At 46.8% G+C, this 17,918-nt stretch overlaps 1 protein-coding gene across 4 annotated transcripts in view; it reads right to left on the bottom strand.

The window, feature by feature from the left end:
- DOCK6 (dedicator of cytokinesis 6) overlaps positions 1–17,918 on the bottom strand; it is a 100,629-nt gene that overhangs the window by 12,730 nt on the left and 69,981 nt on the right. For 3 of the 4 annotated variants that reach the window (XM_081893625.1, XM_081893627.1, XM_081893628.1), the window contains 9 exons: positions 17,289–17,385; positions 16,048–16,182; positions 14,734–14,886; positions 12,834–12,992; positions 10,980–11,080; positions 9,359–9,551; positions 8,862–9,005; positions 6,917–7,048; positions 5,504–5,518 (listed from right to left, as the gene is read on the bottom strand). In XM_081893625.1, coding sequence (XP_081749751.1) covers positions 5,504–5,518; positions 6,917–7,048; positions 8,862–9,005; positions 9,359–9,551; positions 10,980–11,080; positions 12,834–12,992; positions 14,734–14,886; positions 16,048–16,182; positions 17,289–17,385 — 1,129 coding nt within the window. The remainder of the gene's footprint in view (positions 1–5,503; positions 5,519–6,916; positions 7,049–8,861; positions 9,006–9,358; positions 9,552–10,979; positions 11,081–12,833; positions 12,993–14,733; positions 14,887–16,047; positions 16,183–17,288; positions 17,386–17,918) is intronic. The other variant, XM_081893626.1, reaches the window with a different exon arrangement.

Raw genomic sequence — 17,918 nt, 5'->3', positions numbered from 1 at the left:
ATTATCATTACCTGCTGTGTGCTATTTTCTCCCCTCTCCCACCATACTCCCTGTCCAAATTGGTCTGACAGGTCTCTAAGACATTTCAAGCAGTATCTGGGAAGAACCAAAACCTGCCCCTGGGAGCACAACCTGATATACCACAACAGATGTTTATACTACCATGGCTGGTACCCACAATAGTGCTGGTGATGAGTGGCACACCCTTCTATACTGATACATGCAATGCCCAAAGAAGTTGTGCCGGCTTCTCTGGGTCTGGAAGAAGTAGGTGCAATTAAGGAAAAGCATTCCCTCTCACAACTACAGTCATCAAGGCATTGCTGCTAGATCAGGGCTACAGCCACAGCAATGGTTAGGAGGACCTTGCTTCCATTTCTGCCCTAGAAATGACTGCCTGCACACAGCCCAAAACTGAACGAAATTGCCCCCTCCACAGCATCATCTGTATTTCAAACATGCTCTGAGCATCTGCTTGACATTTATGGAACCACTTCTCCTGAAAATTCATCAGAGTCCTTTAAGAACAGGCCCGTCTTACCCATAGAGGCTAGTGGGGCGGGGCACCAGGGAACCAAGTTCTGGAGGGCGCCAGGCAAGAGTCCGAGGAACACTGAATGAGCGTGCTGAGCAAGGGTGCATGCATGGCTCCTGCCAAGTGTTGGCTCGTTTTTTTCCCTTTTAGCCTGCAGGCGCCAAATTCTGCGAGGCACCAGAAGGATAAAAGGAAAAAAACTGAGCCAACGCTCGGTGGGAGCGGCGCACACGCCCTCCCTCACTCACTTGCCACAGGCCCGCTCGCTCAGTGTGCTGCCTGCCATGGCCACCGTGGCACGAAGCAGCCAGCTGAGCTGGGTGGCCCTGCATCCAACCTCATTCCCCACCGGAGGAGCCGCCCTCCAGCCGCTGTCCACCTCCTCCAGCCCTAAAAAAAGTTGACAACTCTGGGAAAGGGGGCGGGGCGCCAGATATGCTTAAGACGGCCCTGTTTAAGAAGCACTTGGTGACTGAGCTAGAGCTGTTTAAATCACTTCTATTTTAATGTTTCTGAGATATTCTATTACCTACCTCGAGCTTTCAGGGCAGTGGCAGGATGACACCAATAAGTGGTGTCTTGGGGCCCCCTCCAAGGCAGGTGGCTGGCTTAGGGACCCACAGACACTCTCATGCCCCCTCTCCCACATCCAAATACCAGCACCTTTCACTGCTGGACTCTTCCATGCATAGCACTTTCTCTCTCTGTCTCCCTGGAAAGTGGAGGGAGATCTGGGTTCGGAAGGCTTTGGCAGCCTACGAAGATCTTATGCAGACTTGTCTGCTAAATTGCATGGTGTGCACATGGGAAACTGCATTAATGATGCACAGTATGCAACAGAACCCCACATAACTAGAACTAGACCCAGCTGCCTTAAGGCCACTTCCTGGCCCCTCTGCCACAGCCTAAATTGAGGCTGTTCCTGATCCCCCGATTCCTTGCCAAGCAAAGGCAGCAGTGGGCTTTAGAATGGTGTCTTCCATTTTCAGAACCACTTTGGATATTACAGAGGGCGACATAAATGTTCTATATTAAGAGTGTGTCTGCTCTGCAGTGGTCATATAGAATAGCTTCACTGAAGTCCAAAATGGAAGCAAAGAAGACTTGCATGGTAGTTAAAGATGGACTAGCCTTCTCCACTATTCGTGCATCTCAATATCGCCACGTGATAACATGCATTTTCAGAGCACAGGTAGGATAAAGTTACTTCAAAACCAGTGCTGGGGGGGGGGGGAGAGAAAGCTTGGGTAGATTTCCCCATGGTCTGTATGCACTAGAAAAGGAAGCTGTACTGGTCTCAGAGGTAGGCTGTGTCAGCTAATGTCTATGCCAAGTATCCAGACCTCAGTGCAGGCAAGATTTTAATCCAGTGGTTCGAAAAGCAAGTAGAGGAGAGAGACCAAGAGGTAGGTAGACAATTCAACCAAAAGGACAGAGATATAGCCAGGTGGCATCTGCTGTAAGTTACCTAGGCTGATGGAATGAAACAAACTTCGAAGCAAGCAGTGGCTTGGGATTAGCTCTCCAGAATGGCCCTGATCCCTAAAGACCTGGAAGATTTTGGTATGTGGAGTTAGCATCCCCATATGGACCACCTCCAGTTCTCTTATCTGTCCAGTGACAATAAGAAACAAAGAATTTATCTACTCGGCTCTTATTCCGAGTCCCCACAACACCCAACAATGCAGTGTTTTTGTGATACTAAGAGGCTTAAAATGAGTGATGCTTCCCTTGTGGTCTATCTTTTCAATGGAAAATCAGTTCTGGGACAGGTAAAAGCTAACAAAAACCAAACAGGTTAAGAACATTAGGAACCTCTATTCCTAAAATTCTTTGGATCCACTGTAGAAGTGCATGCTACGATGTCAACACAGCACTTCACTGCCAAAAAAACCACATTCCTTCCATTCTTTCACACTGTGCATGTTTGTTTTGAGTGGGGTGTGTGGGTGCATACATCTGAACACACACAAAACTGCTGCTCTTAGTAATAAGACACGCTGGTGTACAAGTGTAATCTTTAAACCAGATGAAAGTTCTGCAAATGCACTAAATTTGCTTTGAGTATTTCAGTAGGCCAAGATAAGATTGCTAAATGAAAAATACTGAACTGTCTGGGAAGAGGCCTGCCTACTCAGAGAAGATAATGCTTTGGGACATTTTAATTTATATTAAAAAGGGCAAGAAAGGGATGTGGATAAAGAGTACCCCCCCCCCCACCATACTACACTGGAACAATCCAAGCAGAATACTGGGAAGATTCAGGAGAGACAAAAGCAAGCACTTCCTCACACAGCATATACTGTAGTTAAATTATGGCATTCACTCCCACAAAATGGGGAGTTGGCCACCAACTCACAATGGCTTTAAAAGGGGATCTGACATATTCACAGGGAATAAGGCTATCAGTGTCACTAGTCACGATAGCTATATATTATCTCTAGCATCAGAAGCTAGTATCTAGTCTCTTAATGACAGTCATTATGCCCTGCATGGGGGCCCTCTTGAGAGTGGCCCCAGCAGGCTTCCCTGTTCAGAACAGCTGTTAAGCACCTTGTTATTACCCAACTATGGGAGGGCTGAACTGAATGTGATTTGAGCCATTCTGCACTTTGAAGTCGTACTTTGATGTCTCCTTACTACATATATGTTTACTGCCTTGGCTCTGGTAAAGAGAAGTGCACATTGTAAGTCTGGGGGTAAATTTTCAAACAAGCAAACAATTTTATTATTTGCACTGCATTTTCTCAACCTGCTTAAATGGATGGCACCTGGTGCTGGATCATTTATTAACTTTGCTTGACAAAGAGCTGCAAAAGTAGAAGTCACAACGACCCTAATCTATTACCTTAACAAAACCCTGTTATCCACTTGTGGATCTCATTATAGAGAAAAACTTCTGAGCATACACTTCCAGACCCCCAAATCATATGGGATGCAGGGAGCAGGTCTCTGGGCAGAGGTCACAGTCCCTAAGCAGTTGTTTTGAGAAATGGGTATGGGGAGAAGAGAATGGGAATGGCAGGGCAAGAAGAGTATGGCCAGGACAGCTCCTTCTCTCCACCCAATAACTGAAAGCAGTGAGTGAGCAGCAGGCACAGAGCTCTCCAGTTGCACACTATGCAAGGACCCACCAGCTGACGGAGATGTCATAGAGAGGCTGCAGGAAGGGCCTCAGCAAAGCAGCAGGAAGAGGAGCATTGACAGCACCAGCTGCAGGATATGTGGAAGGGGACAAAGGCCAGGGGCACAAATCTCCCAGCATCCCTGAGCTCTGGTCTTGCTAGCTAGGGGTGATGGGAGTTGTAGTTCAACAACATCTGGGGAACCACAGGCGGAGAAAGGCTGATCTAAGGCATTTATAGAGCTGTTTTCAGACCTTACAGAGCAGTTTAGATAATTTTTTTATTTTTTTACATGATAACAAATAAACATTATTTCATAAAATAGAGAAGGCAAACCACTGCTTGTTGTTGTTTATAAAAAGTTGCTTCTGCTTCTTTCCCTCTCCTCTGTGGGCAAGATGGAACATAGGAAGCTGCTTTATACTGAGTCAGACCACTGGCTCATCTAGCTCAGAAATGCCTGCACTGACCAGCAGCAGTTCTCAAGGATTTCAGGCAGGAGTCTCTCCCATCCATACCTGGAGATTCTGGGGATTAAACTTGCCACTTTTTGCTTGCAAGCCAGACACTCTATCATAGAATGATGGTTTTGCATAAGCTCCTGGTGTGGCAACAGGAGAAGGAAGGGGCCACTGGCGGCAGCTGGAGGGCAGTTAATAATAAATAACAGGCAAGGGCAAAACATGCTGCCCTCTGCAAACCTGTGTCGTGGTGTGTTTCCTCTCCACTGGAATACTGCCAGGATAGTGGGAGGACAAAGAGCTTGGCAGCACAAGCTTTTTCAAAGGGGCTGAACCTCCACAGGAGGCACACATGGTTTTTTTTGCTAGCTTTAGGTACTCTGCAGCACAGAAGCAGTTTAGGCAGTTCAATCTGCATCACGAGATTCCTAGTTTCAAAGGATGGCCTTCTCTTGGCCACCTGTGCTTCCTGCTGAGAATCTGTAGTACAGGAAGCTGCCACTCAATAGACACACTCCAAAAGCACATGAAAGCACCCTATACCAACTGCAGTCTTGGCACAAGGCTTGTGAAAATATGAATGGAGTTCCATCACTTTAGTCATGGAACAAACTGACCAGTCCTAGCCTACACCAAACGTATTAACTGGAGGGGGCCCAGAAAAGACAGAGGGGGCCTTTGGGGTCTCTGAAGACAGGGTCAAGTCCATTCTCTTGGGATTCTGTAGGATTCTGCCACACAGTGGTGCTCCTTTCCCAGATGCTAGGCCCTCATCTACAATCTTCCTTATAGCAAAACAGAGATGTCTCATACAGTGAAAAAGTCAGACTGTTTTGCTGCTGCAAGATACAGCCTCCACACGTCCAGCAGGCCTTTTGTTAGAGTAGCCAGCCTCTAACATTTACAGCAAACATTATTCGTAAGAGTACTGTAGCGTGCAGGATAATGGCATAGATTTGGAACTATGATCCTGGGTGGGACCATGAAACCGCACTGTTTCTGTCTATTTTCCCTGAGGATTGCTGCCATTTTGAGGCACACACAAACATTTGCCTTGCTCAGCCTGCACAAGGAAAGTTCAGGGTCTCCCACTCGGGTGTCATTATCATTGATTAAATTTCCATATTCCCTTTCATCCAAAGATCACAGGGCAGCTCACAATATAGAAACACAAAAATATGTACCATAGCAACAAACAATAACCACCACCCCCTGACACACACACACACGCGCGAGTTTAAAAGTTGCAGTAACTGCACCAACAATGCCAGCTAGAGGAGGAGTTTGGCCGTAAGTGCACAGAGGAGAGTGGAGATTACGGAAGCGGCATGCACACTCACACAAACACTGACACAGAAAATGTAAGACATGATGCAGCCTACCTCCCAGCCAGAGGCCTGATTGACAGGACGGAGAGGACAGGAAGGGAACAGAGAAAACAGGAAGAAGAAGGTGGTTATTTATTTGTTTTCAAAACTCAGCACCCGTCTTGTCACAAGCCGACCACAGGCTAGGCCCAGGCATAACCCTGAATGGCCACAGGCCGATCTGAACATAACAATTCCTGTTCTTGTGAGTCATCCCAACCACTGCCAATTTCTCGAAGAAGCAAGCAGGAGATGGTACTATAATCCTAGCTCATTTCATTCTACCATCATCTGCAAGACCCAGCCACAAAGACTAGCACACTGCCAACCTGAGACCTTGAACACAACTTTGACCTTGGCCCAGGAGGGCAGGGAGGGATGGTTTGGTTTAAAATGCCACCTGCAATCAGTATAGATCCATCAGCTCCCAATAGCTCTTTTCACCTTTTTTCAGGGTTGACATTTGATGGAATATCCAAGTGAACCCCATAAGAATCTGGAGCTCCCTGTTTAGCTCTGATTACAAGAATAGAGAGCGGTAAGTTCTGGCTTGGCAGCATCCTCACTAGGCTCTAATCCTGTATGGAGCAAATCCTAGAATTCTGGACTCCTGGCTGCTCTATACCGAACCCATACTGGGCACATTCCCCTCTCTATGATTCAACGGGGGGGGGGGCAGGCTATGGGTTCCAGTTCAGCAAATAGGGGTGCTGATGCTTTCCTCCTACTGTCACAAGGCCCTAGAGGACTTTATGGACTCCCACTGCAACTCTCTGTCTCAAAGCAGGACTGTCCATTCAACTGAGTGCATAAACAGCACCTCCACTATGAACATTGCCCACAGCATCTTGATTTACAGTATGCCAAAGCTCAGAACTCCCATGCCACAGCCCCAAAATTTCCCCTGCATAAAGGTTTCACATCACGTTTTCTTATTTTGACATGGGTAACGAAATGGAACGTGAGAAGGACTTAAGCAACCATGGAGGAAGGAGAGCTTATGCTGGCTCTCTTACTTCAGCCATCGCCCTAACAAGGCATTCCAACAAAGGTCTAGAGACCAGGAGTGGGGAATCTCAGGCCTCAGGGCTGAATGTGACCCTCCAGGAATCTATACCGGGCCCTTAGAACTCTTCCTAGGCCACGCCCCCTCTCCCCAGGCCACACCCCTCACTGGCTTTTGCTTCACACTCCAACTTCTTTTGCCTGGCTGGAATATGTCATTGAACCTCTTGATAGTCTGGGTGCCAGAGACAGGTGGGTGCATTATGTATAGAAACTAGCCCACTGTACAAAGGTAAGATCTACGTTTACTGCCTCCAACTGCACCCGCCTCTTGCCTGCGGCCCCTGGAAGAGAATGTGGCCCCTGGGGGGGAGAGAATTTGGTCATTGGCTTGAAAAAGGTTGTCCAAGAAGCTGCACTCACTTGGCTGGATATCTTGCTGAAGGCATCCTGCAGCTTGCCATGCAGCACTGCCAACTTCTTGAAGTCGCGGTTGGCTTCATGGATGGGGATGAGGATCTTGTAGACCTCGTTGACAGCCTCATAAAGCCCACCCTGGAGAGAGCGAGAAGGAATTCAGAAAGTCACTTCGGTCCTCAGGGAAGACCTAACATGGGGCTGCAGGGGGTAAGGCAGCTGGGCCACACGCGGCTAGAACCTCACAGAGCCCCCAGTCAAGGTGGAGGCCTGTTTGGAAATATGCGAGAAGAGCTTGCCTGCAAAAGGTTTTAACTTTCATTGGAAGGCAATTAAGTCTCTCCTAAGGGATGAAGCTTTACTAAGTCTGCAATTATTATTATTATTATTAAATGAATTTATATACTGCCCTATACCCGGAGGTCTCAGGGCGGTTCAGAGAACAAACTCGAGATACAAAACTCCCTTCTACGATTGGATTGAAGATTTATACAAACTCGCAACATATGAACAACTTGCATATAAACGCAGACTTGCCATGGAGAAATTCAATGATATTTGGATTCCATTCTTACAAATACTGTAATAGGTTGAGATCTGGTGAAGTACAATAACAACCTTGTAAAATATACAGTTTTGGTCCCGGTCCCCCCCCCCCCTTTTACTTTCCCTTCTACACGGGTTCTGTTTCTCTTTTTCTTTTTCTCTCTTTTATTTATGTCTCACCATGTTTAGTGCATATATAATTATGTTTGAACTTTCAATAAAGTTGTTTTTTTTAAAGATAAAACCACAAAATACATAATAAAAATGAAAACAACCCAATAGCCCCCCCAAAAAAACACGCACAAACACATTTTTAAAAGGCATAGGATGTCAATCAGATCAACCAAAGGTCTGGTTAAAAAGGAACATTTTGCCCAGCGCCTAAAGGTGAAGGAACCAGGAGAACTTCCCTGGGGAAAGCGCATGCCACAGATGGGGAGCCACTGCAGAGAAGGCCCGTTCTTGTGTTGCCACCCTCCGGATCTCTTGAGGAGGAGGCACACAAAGGAAGGCCTCAGAAGATGATCTCAGGGTCCGAGTAGGGTCAAATGGAAAGAGGCGGTCCTTGAGGTATTGCGGTCCTGAGCAGTTTTGGTCCAATGGGGCAGGGGAAAGCAGCTATTTGTTACTTGTGGGTTACAACCAGGTTCCTACTTCTGCTTCTGGAAACGAACTGTATGAATTCACACTACTTCACACAACTGTTTATTTACAATCACCACCTACTGCAGCTTCATGCACTAGGAGGTGGCTTTTGTGTGTGTGTGTTGTTTTAAAGGCAGTGTGGGAGGGGGAGAGAGGTCTGCGGTCCTCCACATACTTTAATTTTCATTGAAAACAGAGGGACTGAGATACCTGCAGGGAAACACAATTGGCCGCTTGCCTAAATGTATTACCGAGAAGTGGAAAAAGCAACACCCCTGAAATCAGAGTGCTCCTTCCCTGAGGAAAGGCACCCCAGATAAGCAGTGGTGAATTTAATGCTCTGCAAACTGAGCATCTGGAAACAATCAAAGTGAAGGAATGCAGCCAACGTGGGGAGAAAAGACGGCTGAAGCTTACAGAAAAACAGACAATAGCAGAGATAGAAGAAAACAGGTGGGAAAGAATTTACAAGAATTGGCTGCTCTGGGAAGGGCAGAAAACACAGCCTCTCTGTGACCATTCAAGTCCCACTCACCCACCCACCTACAATCCACACCATTCAGGTTTCTAAGCCATTTGCAGTTTTAAAAGGAAGCAGAAATTTGTGCACAAAAAGCTGTGTTCTATGGCGCTGGTGCCCAATCTCCAGGAGTCTAGACACCTGGGATTCAGCCGCCTACTGCAGCAAGAGAAGGCAGCTGCCACTCTCGAGCACAGGGAATGCTCTCGTACACTGAAAGTAAAAAGTTCAAGTTCTCACCATAGTAAAGGAGGAAGCCGCCTGCTCAAGCAACCCCACCAGCCCTTGCTCGGTGAAATATTTTCCAGAGCAGATGCCCTCTTCATCAGGGGACAGGACGTCATCCGAGACAGCAGATTCTTCCAGCACGTTGGAAGAGATGTTCTTGGAAAAGGACAGATGTTATTGTGGGGGGGGGGCACACAGATCTTCTCACTCTTCCCTCCCAAACAGCTTGTCAGTTGAACAAGGCAAGAACTCTAGGTCTCCAGGGGCTTAGGGAAGCAGAGGCCTTGCTAGGGGCAGGGAACATCTGGGCATCACCCCAAGTTTTGGTTTAGGGGAAGGAGAAATGGGAGGTAGACCCTCTGTTCATTCATCTCTCCTGCAGGAAAGTAGAACTGGGGCTACGGGTAAGTACTGAAGCTAAGAAAGAACAGAGAAGAGCAGGTCAATGCCTTGATGCAGCAGACCAGTCTTTTTTTGAAATGATGCTTTGGCTTTGCTCTTCGTCTTACCTGGAAAGTGACACAGCCCACAGGTAGGTAGCGGCAGTCCTCCAGCATACTCAGGTACTCGGCTACCAGGGCAGCAGAGTGCACCAGACACTGAGCGGCCTCTGCATGGTTCCCACGCTCAGAGTGCTTCGCTGCCATGTTCTGCAGCCAGGTCAGCCTCAGATCCGGTGATGTCTGGTACCCCTTGGCTATCCTGAGAGGCAGGTAATGAATGTTCAGGGAGAGAAATCCTGAGTTCTATGGCCGCCTTTGCTACTGACTCACTTTAGGGTGACTTGCTTCAGGTCAGTGGAGGTGCAGGTCAATTCTGTGTCCATGGCAGCTGTCTACAAGCTCCATCTGGTATGCCGGCTAAGACCCTACCCACCCACAGACTGTCTTGCCAGAGTGGTCCATGCTCTGGCTATCTCCCACTACTGCAATGTGCTCTACGTGGGGCTACCTTTGAAGATGACCCGGAAACTACAACTGATCCAGAATGCAGTAGATAGACTGGTGACTGGGAGTGGTGCCAGGACCATATAACACCCGTCTTGAAAAACCTATATTGGCTTCCAGTACATTTCCGGGCACAATTCAAAGTGTTGGTGCTGACCTTTAAAGCCCTAAACGGCCTCAGCCCAGTATACCTGAAGGTCTCCACCCCCATCATTTAGCCCAGACACTAAGGTCCAGCTCCGAGGGTCTTCTGGCAGTTCTCTCACTGCAAGAAGTGAGGTTATAGGGAACCAGGCAGAGGGCCTTCTTGGTAGTGATGCCTGCCCTGTGGAACGCCCTCCCATCAGATGTCAAGGAAATAAACAACTATCTGACTGTTAGAAGACATCTGAAGGCAGCCCTGTTTAGGGCGGTTTTTAATGTTTGATTGCGTTTTTAACATTCTGTTGGGAGCTGCCCAGAGAGGCTGGGGAAACCCAGCCAGATGGGTGGGGTATAAATAAATTGTTGTTGTTGGACACGAGTGAGTGATGCACGAACAGTGGCGGTGTTTGTGTCATGGACATATACCGGAATGCATCTCAATACATTTACATCAACACAAGGAGCAACAGACATTCCCCACCTCCATGATGTTGTCCCATTTGTGCCAGTGCTTTTTGCCTGGGTTGATTAAGCCTACCAGCTTACCCAAACATCCACCAAGAGATGAATGCCTGCAAGGCTCTCCCCAACCCCACAGCAATGTTACCATGTAGTGTGAATTTTTCCTTTAATGTTCTCTGGAAGGTGTGCACTCCCCAGACCCCCTTTTTCCAGCCCCAGAGTGCTTGGCCCCCTCATATGAAGAAGGTTATCCCGGACAGCATAGGCTGTAAGGCTAGCTCACCCACTTCCATTACATGCTGAGTGGGAACAAAAAGAGGAGCTCTCACCATATGCAACAGATGAGGTGAGTGTAAAAGCAGGGAGAGATCTCATGCTGCAACAGGCTTGCCAACAGCCAATGAGAATGTGGATGATCTGAGATATGAACCTTCTTTGTTTCAGGTGCAAATGCAGTCACATTGGCGCCTGCATTTTGACACCCTCCCTTTGGGAAACAGAGGCGAAGAAAGCAAGCCTTGCTTGCCTCTGGGCCTTCCTGCCACTTCCGTACCCAGAGCGCTGGCTACTGTCTCACCTGTACATCAGGTCTATCAGCATCTCCGGGTCCTCCTGATGTTCCTTCATCTTTACTGTGTCTGTCAAGATCATGTGCAGGTTGAAGACGAGGTCTTGAACCTGGTTAGGGAAAAGAGGAAGCACCTTCTAAGTCACAAGCATGGAGAGCAGGCACAAGAACACACAAATGCCTCCATCAAGAGTGGGGATGCCGCAAGCACTCAGGTAAAGGCACTTGCGAAAGAGGACATCCCTGACATGCAATACTTGCCGACAGGATTGAGATGGGCATAGCCCTGTTCACTTATGGGCTGTGTTCACCTCGATCCTGGTACCCCTCCCCCCAATCTGCCCACTTTTCAGGAGGAGAACAGCAAAACTAGGTCTATAATTAATCTCTTGCATTTTCATCACATTTGGTAGACACTGGCTTAGCTGTATCCAAGACAGAAGTAGCAATTTCCAAATTTAAATACTCTAACCCAGGCATAGGCAAACTTGGCCCTCCAGATGTTTTGGGACTACAATCCCCATCATCCCTGACTAGCTAGGGATGGTGGGAGTTGTAGTCCCAAAACATCTGGAGGGCCGAGTTTGCTTATGCCTGCTCTAACCATTTCCCAGGGTATATAATAATAATAATAATAATAATAATAATAATAATAATAATAGTAATAATAATAATAAATTTTATTTATATCCCGCCCTCCCCAGCCAAAGCTGGGCTCAGGGCGGCTAACAACAATCAAAATAGTCCAACATTCTAAAAACATTCATTATAAAATTAATTAAAATCAAATTAAGATCAAATTAATGGCAACCATCAAGCAAAATTCTGTGCAGATTGCTAGAGGAGGGGGTCAGGCTGCGCCCTGACCAAAGGCCTGGTGGAACAGCTCTGTCTTGCAGGCCCTGCGGAAAGATGTCAGGTCCCGCAGGGCCCTAGTCTCTTGTGACAGAGCGTTCCACCAGATTGGAGCCACGGTATATAACCATTTAAAGCAATTTCAGGTTCCTACCAGAGGCAGATTTAGGGGAGCGTGACTAGTTTGGTGCCGCCAGGGACACAACTATGGTTTACAATGGAACGTGAGAGACAGAGGGGTGCTGAATTCTGGTGTCACACAGGGTGCTGCTGAAATTTGAGACCCCAAGATCCACCACTGTTTCTACTGAATACTGTAATTCTGGTTCAAGAAGAAATATCAAAATTTTCTGATATAAGAGGTGATCATTTTTTTCTCATTTAGGCTTACACTTTATATTTCCATAGGATTCCACAATATGACTATACAATATGTATATTGTTATGTATTTTGGGAGACATTTTTACTTCCGGGGAAGATTTATGTTTCAAATTTAGTGAACAGTCTTGTAGTACAATATCACATTTCAGTTTTTTAAATAAATATTTTTATTTAAAAATAGCAAAATGTTTGCTTTAGTTTGATCATACGTTGTTATCTGGTAAATAAAGCATTGTAATATTTTTAAATAAATCCAATATATCTATCCAGTGCTTTTTTTCTGGGGGTACGCACATCCCTAAACATTTTGTGAATCTTTGTACTTTTGTCCATTTATTTATTTTCCCCGATTTGAACTACAGAATGGTGATTTTCTTGAGTCAAAACGAGAGGACCCCTAAACTTTTTTTTTTTAGAAAAAAAGCACTGTATCTATCACACATGTATTGTTGAGAAATTGGAAAAATTGCCTAGAAATCCCAATGAAGATTAAATTGTTCATAATTAATTGCAGAAGCTGTAAAGAGACTGCCAGGGTCAGAAGGTATCAGCTCAAGCCACAACCCAACTTCTGGCACTTCCAGAGGCCCCTAGTCTGATGTTTATGGGTCTGCCATCCAATGTACCTGCTCAGCGAATGTGGTTTCTCGCAGCTCCGGGTCTTCCTCGGCATAGGTCAGGATGGTCTTCAATGAGCGCCGCAAGTGCTCCTCATTGAAGTTCTGTGACGTTCCCACAAGCGAGGAGAGTGACATGGTGACTTGCATCTTCACTCGGGCAAAGTTCTGTGCAAGAGAGACGCGGCAGGAGTCAGCAAGGCAGGGCAAGCCAGAAAGATTATTCAAATCCTGAGCCAAATAAAAGCAGAGGCAATGCTTGGAATGGATTCCGCAGAACACAGTTCTAGAGTGGACTGATTTAAATTAAAAATCACCTAGAAAAACGGCTAGTTCAGAACACTTTAAAATTTAAGTTTCCCGCTGGTATTATTTCCTTTAAAATGTGAATAGTAATTGCTTGGCCAACTGTTAAAACTAAAGAGAAAGTTAAAATTAAAGAGAAGGTTTACACTATTTAGGAGAGCGTGCTTCTTTTCAGCATTGCTGCTCCTTGTTTCATTTCCACTCCTCTTTCCTACACAACATTAATGCACATGCCTTTCTCTAAGACCACCCCCACCCCAGGAATACAAGTTAGATAACAATCCAAAACTGTTGCTTTTGGCAACTCATGTCAAACACTTTGAAGAAGCTGCCAGGGATGGTCATGCACATAAGGCTCTGAGAGAAGCAGGTGTCTGGAAGCGTCTCAGAGGGGATCCTCTCCCATTTCCCATAGCGGCAACTGAAGGATGTCGGCTGGGACATCCAGGCTGGTACAAATGTATTATTTTTATTTACATAACCATCAGTGTACGCTGTATTTTACAGAGTAATCAAATGACGAGACGGGTCCCTGGCCCCAAGGAGATTAACAATTTAACTTTTGACAGAGGTGAGGGAAAAGAACAGAGGCAGGGAAAGAGTTTGTGCAATGTGGCAATGCTGCAGGGATCAATGAACTGATTGAACCTACCCGGACCCTGAGATCATCTTCTGAGGCCCTCCTTTGTGTGCCTTCTCCTCAAGAGGTCCGGAGGGTGGCAACACAAGAAAGGGGCCTTCTCTGCAGTGGCTCCCCATCTGTGGAATGCGTTCCCCAGGGAAGTTCGCCTGGCACCTTCATTATACACTTTAGGCGCCAGGCAAAAACATTCCTTTTTAACCAGGCCATTGGTTGATCTGATTGACATCCTATGCCCTTTTAAAAGGTGGCTTTCTTTTTGGGGGCGGGGGGTGTGTGTGTTATTGAGTTGTTGTTTTTATTTTGATTATATATATATTGTGGGTTTTATGTTGATCTTTTCTGTGAACTGCCCTGAGACCTCCATGTATAGGGTGGTATATAAATTCATTAATTGGCTCCCATTATGTTTCCGAGCACAATTCAGTGTTGGTGCTGACCTTTAAAGCCCTAAATGGCCTCAGTCCAGTATACCTGAAGGAGCGTCTCCATCCCCCATCGTTCTGCCCGGACACTGAGGTCCAGCGCTGAGGGCCTTCTGGCAGTTCTCTCACTGTGAGAAGCCAAGTTACAGGGAACCAGGCAGAGGGCCTTCTCGGTAGTGGCACCCGCCCTGTGGAACGCCCTCCCATCAAATGTCAAAAAGAAGAACAACTACCAGACTTTTAGAAGACATCTTAAGGCAGCCCTGTTTAGGGAAGCTTTTAATGTTTAACAGACCACTGTATTTTAATACTTTGTTGGAGGCCGCCCAGTGTGGCTGGGGAAACTGCCACATGGGCGGGGTATAAATAAATTATTATTATTATTATTATTCAATCATCATCATTCAATTATCATAATCAACAACAACAACAAGTGCTTGGACTCTGGTGATGGCCCAGGCCTGCTCCCAGGAAGCACCCTTGCAGCAGAAGAGACAGAGGACAGCTCTAGCACCTCCTTACTCCATTGAGCACTTACGTTGCCAATCTCGAAGTTCTGTCGCATGAGAAGGTAGAGCGAGGTGCTTGCATGGGTGCGGATGATGCCCACCTTGCTACTGCAATGGCGGAGAAGGCGCAGACACAGGTCAGCACACAGTTCTGTGTCCTCCTCGAAAAGCATTTCGGGAAACTGCAAGCAAGAGACTGGAATTATTTTATCTAACGATGATAATACTGGCCTTCCTGTGGACTGCAAGGAAGGCAATGTATAACAGATGAATAAAACCCAACAGGTTGATAATCTTAAAAGCAAGGTATTAACACACTCAAGAGCGGTAAGATTTAATATTAAAAGCCTCTGTGAATCAGGTTTTCACCCAACCCTTGGAAGCGTAAAGGGAGGGGTCTGTCAGGCCCTTTTACAGAGGTTGTTCCAGATCTGCAGTATCATAATTAAGTAGACTCAAATCATAATGGGTTGGCTTTGGTCTCTATCTTTCAAGGCTGAAATAAAGCACTTATTCAGTAATCCACCTTGGCATGGCAACAGCTTATTTCTGGAAAAACAAGGAAGAGTTTGCTTTGGGAAAGTGGGGTGATAGAATATGGCAACTGCTGGCTGCTGACATCACCCTTTGGCAATGCTGGCTCACGAGGGGTGAAACAGAATGGGGTGCCTTTTCAGATGACCGGGGGCCATTTGTCTCATAAATCAGTCCTGGGGAATCCAGGCCCCTGCTCCCACAGGTGCAATTTTTGAAGAATACATTGGCTTGTTTAATAAGTACAGGAGGCGTGAAACAGGTCTTACATCTGGACATCATGTTTTGAAAGATATTTTGGAAACACGCATTGTGAAGTTGGAGGATTCCCAGACATGGCGTAAACGCTCTGTAGGATTGAGGTTGGTATTCGTATTCTGGTTTTATATTTGTTTGTGTGTGTGTGTGTGTTCGTTCACTCTCTCTCTCTCTCTCTCTCTCTCTCTCTCTCTCTCTCTCACACACACACACACACACACACACACACACACTCTTAAGTAAGCAGACTCTGCTGTGGACAATCTCAGAAAAAACGCTGGAGAGAAAAAGCCCCTTGAGCAGAGATAAAGGTTGTAGAACATGAGTGGTGACAGACAGAAGCTAACAACCTGAGGGATAGATTAAGCCCTTCTTGTTCATGAAGTAGCCATGCTCCACTTGCAACCAGAGCTGGCGAGCTTGGATGCAGACAGGTCAATAGTCTCCCTGCACTGTCTTCTTAGGAGCAGAGCAAGATGCTTTGCAAAATCAGCTGGAATTCAACCGCAACATTCACGTCCGCTGAGTTTTCCCAACCAAGCAGCACTCACCTTGCTGACCAGTGCCCTCTGGGTAGCAAAGCAGTGTTGCAGGAAGGCAGCACTGGGAGTGCAGCCCATTGTGTGCAGGAGCACTCTCAGCACCCCGCCGAGGACACTCTCCTTGGCTTCCGATAAGATCACAGTCTGTGAAGAGGAAACCGGGGAGGAGAGGGAGGTAGAGAAAGAAAGAAAAAATGGGTGGGAAATTGTACTCAAATTAAGAACCCCTCCATCAAAGAATGTGTAGCCCCATTTGTAACATGGTGTAAGGTAAAGGTAAAGGTACCCCTGCCCGTATGGGCCATTCTTGACAGACTCTGGGGTTGTGCGCCCATCTCACTTAAGAGGCCAGGGGCCAGCGCTGTCCGGAGACCCTTCCGGGTCACATGGCCAGTGTGACATCGCTGCTCTGGCGAGCTAGAGCTGCACACGGAAACGCCGTTTACCTTCCCACTGGTAAGCGGTCCCTATTTATCTACTTGCACCCGGAGGTGCTTTCGAACTGCTAGGTTGGCAGGCGCTGGGACCGAGCAGCGGGAGCGCACCCCGCAGCAGGGATTCGAACCGCCGACCTTTCGATCAGCAAGTCCTAGGCGCTGAGGCTTTAACCCACAGCGCCACCTGTGTCCCTCGTAACATGGTGAGGCTGTCACAATTGCTTTATCCAGGCCAGACTTCATCTTGCACCAAGAAGCCCATGGAAGTCACTGGGACATGAGTGGCCAAGGCAGAGATGTGACTTTGTAAAACGAACAAGCAAAGCTTATCATCTGCATGCCTTAGGTGTTCCGCTGCCTCTGCTAAAGACGGCAAAGGACCAAGAGCTATGCTGGCCAGTGAATTCCAGCCCCCGGACTATCTAGGAGAGCCCAGCTCAGCACAACCGCAACAGAGAGGATCAAAACAGCCAAGGACAATGGAGACAGATGTGGCTCTCAATGCACTTCAAGGAAACACTTTATCAATAATAGAAAAACTGGAGACAACTTTGTCCTCCAGCTCGCCAAATCAGACTCTGCTTATGGAAGCTGGATGAGAAAAGTTGTCTCCAGCAGTTTTCATCAAGAAACTGAATTTTCCTTGTGGGTGTGGCTTGTGAACTGTGAGGGGGCGGGGAAGCTCCTACAATTCAGAAGGTACCGCTGCAGAGCATAGATAAGAGATGCAATCTTCACCCTGGAAGAACAAATTAATCCCAGAGCCTTGCTCTGGCGGGTGGGTGCAAGACTGCAGTCTCCATCAGATCCTACCTGCACAATGATTTCTAGGGTGTCCAACACCACCATGTTGGCTTCTGTGGCCATATTCCCATCCACCAGAGCCTCATGTTCCATCTCTTCCTTGGATCTGAGCAAGGGATAAAAAAGGGTGTGGGTTTAAGGCATTTAGAGTCACCAGATGCCAATCCTCACTTGCATGGTTATTCCGGTTTTCTGCTCACTGTGCTGCTCGTACAGGCCTGCCAAAGGTTGGAGCTACACTAGGGACATGCAAAGCCAAAGTCGTTTGGCTTCCATGAAACAGGTAGCTGGTTCCTGCAACTAGCTCTTGCCTAAGATCAGGAGCAGCCCACCAAAATGAGAAAGGGGCCTGCAGCACCTTCTCTTTAAGGGTGGGAAAGCTGGGATATGGGATGATGGCAAGCCAATGAGAAGGAACTAAAAGTACATCTCTTTCTTAGACTCAGAATCTTTATCCCACACAGTCTTTTTCTCTATACGTTTCCCAACACAATCATGAAAACTAAAACCTGAGTTATTTTTTTTATTAAAAAAATAATAATCTGGTAGATGCCCTGAATGCCATGTGATCATGGCTATGTGACAAACCAAACACACTAATTTATGATTAAGGCACTGCACTCAAACACACACCATGAG

This window comes from Podarcis melisellensis (assembly GCF_964234715.1).
Source record: "Podarcis melisellensis genome assembly, chromosome: 17".
NCBI classification, from domain to species: domain Eukaryota; kingdom Metazoa; phylum Chordata; class Lepidosauria; order Squamata; family Lacertidae; genus Podarcis; species Podarcis melisellensis.
This window is presented reverse-complemented; position numbering and strand designations above follow the sequence as displayed.